The sequence below is a fragment of the Poecile atricapillus genome, chromosome 3 (assembly GCF_030490865.1).
Source record: "Poecile atricapillus isolate bPoeAtr1 chromosome 3, bPoeAtr1.hap1, whole genome shotgun sequence".
In the NCBI taxonomy this organism is placed as follows: Eukaryota; Metazoa; Chordata; class Aves; order Passeriformes; family Paridae; genus Poecile; species Poecile atricapillus.
The window spans coordinates 71,254,207-71,260,206 of NC_081251.1; the positions used below are offsets into that span (position 1 = coordinate 71,254,207).

The window sequence follows — 6,000 nt, forward strand, 5'->3', positions numbered from 1 at the left end:
AATGTAGTTGGGTAAGAGTGTTTTTAATATTTGTGTATTAAAAAAATCAGTTATTTTAGTTGTTACACCACAATAGGTGAGCAGTAAATGTCAATGTGCTACTGACAGAAAAAACTCCAAGTTTCACTGCGATTAGTGGGCAATTGGAATTTTATTTTCAAAGGATGCTGAAATCTACTTGAAAGCTGAAGGTCAAATCTACTTAAAAGCCATCTCTCTTATGTCTATAAACTACCAAAGACAGTTGTAACAGAATGCAATTTTGAATTCTCTTGGTAACTGTACAAGATTCTGAATTTCAAACATTTAATAACTAAATTTAATAACAAACTGTACTTGTGAACAAGTCTTAACCTCTTCAAAACAGTTAAGAGACAAATTACACACTCTAGTGATTTCAGATTACGTAAAATCAGTTTAGAAAATGGCAGATAGGCTTAATTCTAGTTTCTTACTCCTCCTCTGCCTGAACAGCTAGTCTAAAGTTTCTGTATAGAGAAGTTTGAGAAAAAGCAGTTTTTATGAATTCTGGAAAACATCTCCATCTTATTTTAAAGGTGTTTAATAGCATAACTTGAACAATTCTGCTGCAAATAACCTGTAAAAGCAAAGAACCAGAGAGAACTTTTTCTTGCTTTTCTCAAACTTCAGGACACCTTGCCTCATCAAAAGCAACTGATTCAACAGTTCAGTCAAAGCACATCACACTTCCTTTTAAGGTTTTAAAAACAAATTATTTATATTCCCTAATTGCTTCTCATTGTACCAGTTTGAAGAACATGACATGACACTGGGTTGTCCTCTCGCATGTTTGATTCCTTCATGTTCCAAGTAGTTCTCATTAGCACTGTCACTTCCATGGTCTTATTCAACAATCCTTGAAACTCAAGCTGACCTCAACAATTTCAAAAAGCAATATAGACTCCACACCCTTCACAGAGCTGAGGCCTCCAAAAGATCCTGGATTGTTGGAGGAGCTGGTGAAAGCCACAGCAAACCAAACCCTTCTGGCATATCCATCTCTGACAAGTGAGCACAGAGCACTTTATCAGTGCTGTGTTAGTACACTTAATCTACACATAGTCAACTTCGTAATCATGGATAGACCTATGCCATAAGCAAAACATTCTGAACTTATTGCAATGCTTCCTAGAAGTACACAAAACTGCTACACTAGAGATAAAGGCAGAAGCAGTGCACAGTCTGAAATCAACTCCAGAATCATCAATCTGTTTTCTCTTCACTTGACTTCAGAAAGTGAAAACGTGGCATACTTTAGCTGAACACATTACTAGCTTTCTTCGGGATACAATAAGCAGGGGAGGCTGTGCTGAGCCTTTACATAACCATAGGTCTTGTAACTAATGGGGTGCCCTTGCTCAGAGGCAAGAAATTTGACTCCCTCAGAGCAAAAAAGTTGCCCTTCCAAAGAATCAGAAAAACAGTTGAGATGTGGTAAAAAGACACACATAACTATTAGTGTCTAGTCTTGCAGATGAATTCCTGTCTTTTATTTCCAGTAAAACCTAATTTTTTTTCATAATCAGCTGGTATGCTCTATCAAGAATAAATTCCCACCCAGAAGACAGTTAGGAATATTCAAGTATTCTCACAATTTTTAAGACATCTCCTTTTCAGTTAAAGCATCAGTTAATTCAGAATTCCTTGACTAACAATGATGGCTTGAAAAAAAACCAAATTTTCTTCCATGATTTTTATTCAGATTTTAAATGAGGTAAAAGTTCACCTCTTAATCTTTAATTTTACATTATGTCCTTAATCTATAAAGTATATTGAGGAATATAAGAACTGCTTATGAGAAGTTATCCTCAAAACAGGTCATAATCTTTGTTAGTGAAACTTCTCACCACTTCAGACACACAAGGTTTTACAAAGCACCCACAATCCCTAAGTCAACATTAGAGTCCACGGTTACTATGTTTAATTTAATTGCATATATCTAAAACGAAAACTGTTCTTTACACCTTTGTTTTGCCTACTTCTGAAAAACCTGTAAATTTAAATTTATTTTACATGGACTCCAGAACTGAAGAAACAATCTCTGCTGTTAACAAAACTCATGAGTTATACTTTACTTCCTTGTTCAGCCCTCAATACCGAATTTGTTAGTTTTTCTTTCCAATATGGAAAACGTTTGTTTACCTATTAATTTCCCTTACTCTGGCAGAAACACAAACCTTTCCCTACCTCTCAAAAGGAAACCCAAATGAAACAAGAGCATTCAAATCTAGATAGTCACTGCTGTTAATAAAAGCTGGCTGCTCTCATGGCTCTTCTGTTTGTGGCACTTTCTCTCCAGTCCTGTCAATTTGGCATCAGAGAAACCACACTAGATACGCTGTAGAGATCCCAGCTCCATAAAACTGCAGGGAGAGAAGTAACATGCTTGCCTTTGAGATGCTTGCTATTGCCTGCCAACCACAAGCCCAGACACATACCTTTTCTGGATCAAATACACTGGTAGAAGGGGCTCCCTTTCCCTCACTGGAAAAATTAGTTCCTGCCTACTTGCCAGGGAAATAGTTCGAGAAACATTTGTTACCACACCATATCAAGGGCAGTCATTTTTCTAATTTATTGACAGAGGAAGAAAAAAACGTCCTTCTTAACAAAAATAAGCTAGCACAAACCCGATACATTTGTATTCTACCTAGAGCTGCTTAAGGGAGAGAGAGCACTGAGCCACCACCACTAGCAAGCAGTGCCTGGAAAACAGTGAGGAGCAGGTGAGGAATGGGCGCTGCCAGACCCCTGCCTGGAGCTGCAGCCACTGCACAACTGTTACTATCCACGCCAGGCAAGTCGCTCAGTCAACCCTGGCAGCATTCCACTCCCACTGTGCAAGACTGCAAAAGACTCCAGAAGAAGAATGAAGGGAAGTCTTCGATGAATGGACAAGCTGCCAGAACAGGGGATACTGCCATGACTTGCAGTCATTTTAAATTAATGTTTTTGAACAGTATATGGTACCACCACTGCATCATTGTCTTCTAACACTATCATTTAAGTGGATGATCAAGAGACATAATTCTACTTAGCATATTCCATACTTCTTCAAACTAAGAAGTTTGTTTGAAGTATCTTGCTAAGATTAAGAAATACAGGTGAGAGATCTAACTAGCTCAAGTTAAGTGCATCCGCAACAGGAATTGGTAATGGAAGCAGAGAACAGGCACATAGGCTGAGGTTATAATCAGAATTGTATTTTTGAAATCCTCTGCCATTACCCCTATACAAGAAGATGATAATGGTAATCAGCTCTCAGCAGAACCCAACTCTGCTCCCAGTGTTATGCTAAACCACAGGGCTATGAATTTATTTCAGACATGAACTTAGTCACTGTCACTTAACGTGCTGCTAGCACGCAGCAGCCCACTCTAAGGACAGACACTAAATACTCAAGGTGCAGCAGCTCATTCCAAACACAGCAGCAAACTAAACAGGCACAAGGTGCCTACAGATCACTTGCTAGAAATTAAGGTGTTGGCCATGACGCTAAAGGTCCAAGAGTTCACTGCCTGTGCTACAAACAGAACCACAAACACAGCTGAGCTAGGTTCTTTCTTTATCAAACAAATAGTGAAAGTATTCTCAGAACAGTCAGTCCCATGACTGAGCCTTGTCTTAACAGCCCATGCATGGTGACCTTCAAGACACACAGCCTTTTAAACAAAGTGCTTCGAACTTGAATGAAGCTTTTTTTATTTCTACTGGACTACTTAAGGACTCCTAACTGGGAAAAAGAAAAAAAAAAAAAAAAAAGACTAACACATTGCTGCACTTTTGGAACGTTCAGGAAAAAAGAAAAAAGGAAAGGGTTGAGATAGCTTCAGATATGTATGGAAACACATAGATTTCCACTTTCAGGTCATCATCTCTAAACACAAATACAATGGCAAGCCATAAACACTTTGTTCTAGTAAGCCAGCCTTCCAAATGCACAGTGGCCAAAATCTTAGGTGCTTCTGTATTGTCAGATGGGCCAAGGAGCCATTAAGCACTAATTGAGCAACTCCCTCATTCTTGCAGGTGCATTTGTCCATGCCAAGGGATGAAAGCAAATCTGGCATCTGAACAACAGTTTCTACTGCTTTTAAGGTACTTGCCTTTTCCACCTCAGTGTTGGCTAAGTGAGTAAGTTTTAGAAACGTTAAATGCATGCAGTGAAAACCAGAAACATGTGATTGTTTGGCAGTGAAACAGAAGTGATACCCTTATTAAATATTTTCTTTACAAGGCGCTTGGTTCCTTGGGTAAGTTTTAAAAACCAGGACCACACAACGCATCAGAGATAATACAGCCTTGGAGATTTGCAACTGTGGTCGCGCGCAGGATTTTATCCCGGTTTAAGTGAGCTCCCCTCCGAGAGGGCAGGACTTTGTGAGGGCTGAAGGTACCCCCCGGCTCCTCCCGACCTTTCCACGAGCTCGTAGCCAGCTCACAGCCCGGCAAACCAACCTGCCGCTTTCCCAAGCTTCTGGCACTGGGTGCCCGAGTTGCGACACCCATCCCCCGGTGGAACAGGGCTCCCGGACGGAGACCGTCCAGGCCCGGCCGCCCACCCCCGCGCCGCGGCCAGCGCCGGGACCCCCTCCGGGCCCAGCGGCCTGAGGCGGGGACATCCCCCCGCCGTCACGGTCCGAAGGTCCCTCGTCACCTCCCCCACTCCCCTCCCCGCCCGGGACTCACTGTTGCTCGACTTGAGGTCCCGGTGCAGGATGGGGACGATGGCCTCGTCGTGCAGGTAGAGCATGCCGCGGGCGATCTGCACCGCCCAGTTCACCAGGATGTGCGGGGGGATGCGGCGGCCCCCGCGGGCGGCCGTGGCCCCGGGGGCGGCGGCCAGGGCCCTGTTGAGGGATCCGCCGCGGGCGAACTCCATGACGAGGCAGAGGTTGGGCTCCCGCAGGCAGACCCCGTGCAGGGCGATGATGTTGGGATGCCGCAGCATGGAGAAGAGCTTGGCCTCCTGCCGCACGCTCTCCGCCGTGGCAGTGATGTCCTCGTCGGGGTCCTGCCGCGCCGCCTTCACGGCCACCTCGCGGCCCCGCCAGGTGGCCCGGTACACCTTCCCGAAGCCCCCCACGCCGATGATCTCCTGCAGCTCCAGGTGCTGGAAGTCGATCTCCGTTAGGCTCCCCGCGGGGTCCCCCCGCCCGCTGCCCACCGCCGCCGCTCCGCCGCGGGGCTGGCGGGTCACGTAGTTGGCCGGGAAGATGCCGAGGCGGTGGCGGATCTTCCCCGCCCACCAGCCGTCGTCGCCGGACACCGCCGCGTCCTGCGACAGCACCTCCACCACGTCCCCTCGCCGCAGGCTCAGCTCGTCCTCGCCGCTCGCCTCGTAGTCGTACAGCGCCGTCCACAGCGGGCACGGACCCCCGCTGCCACCGGCGGCCGCCGCCGCCCCGGCGCCCGGCAGAGCCATAGCAGCGACCTCAGCCCCGGCCGCCACCAGCAGCAGCGCCGCCGACGCGGGAGCGCCCGCACAGCCGCAGCCGCATCCTCACCTGCCACTGCCACCGCCGCCGAGCGGGAGCCGCAGGAGGGGAGGGCGGGGCGCGGGCAGGGGCGGGGCCGCCCGGGCCGGCCCGGTCGCCGCCGCCGCGGCCGCGGAGCTCCAGCAGGGAGAGCGCAGGCGCGCGCGGGAAAGGCGGGGAGGGCAGCGCCGGTGCCCCGCGCCCGCCCGCCCGGGCCCGCCGATTGGCCGCCCGCCGTCACGTGTGGCGGGGCGCGGCGGGCGGAGGGGCCGGTGCGGTCCCGCGGAGCCGGGGGACGAGGCGGAGGCGGCTATGACCCCCCCGTTTTGTCCCTCGGGGGCTGCAGACCGGGCTGAGGGTTTGTGCCTCCGCCGCAGCTTCCCCTCTCCGTCCTTGCGCGGCTTTGGGGCGCCTTTGGAACAAGCCCCAAGCGGGCTCTGAAGAAACCGAGCTTCCTCGGTTCGTGTTTGCTCTGCCACCTGCCTCCGCCGCTCGTGGGCTC

The 6,000-nt window shown here is 48.6% G+C and overlaps 1 protein-coding gene across 2 annotated transcripts in view; it reads right to left on the reverse strand.

The window, feature by feature from the left end:
- MAP3K21 (mitogen-activated protein kinase kinase kinase 21) overlaps positions 1-5,568 on the reverse strand; it is a 42,077-nt gene extending 36,509 nt beyond the window's left edge. For both annotated transcript variants that reach the window (XM_058836345.1, XM_058836344.1), the window contains exon 1: positions 4,711-5,568. In XM_058836345.1, coding sequence (XP_058692328.1) covers positions 4,711-5,446 — 736 coding nt within the window. In that variant the 5' untranslated portion in view covers positions 5,447-5,568. The remainder of the gene's footprint in view (positions 1-4,710) is intronic.
- Positions 5,569-6,000: the final 432 nt, after the last annotated feature.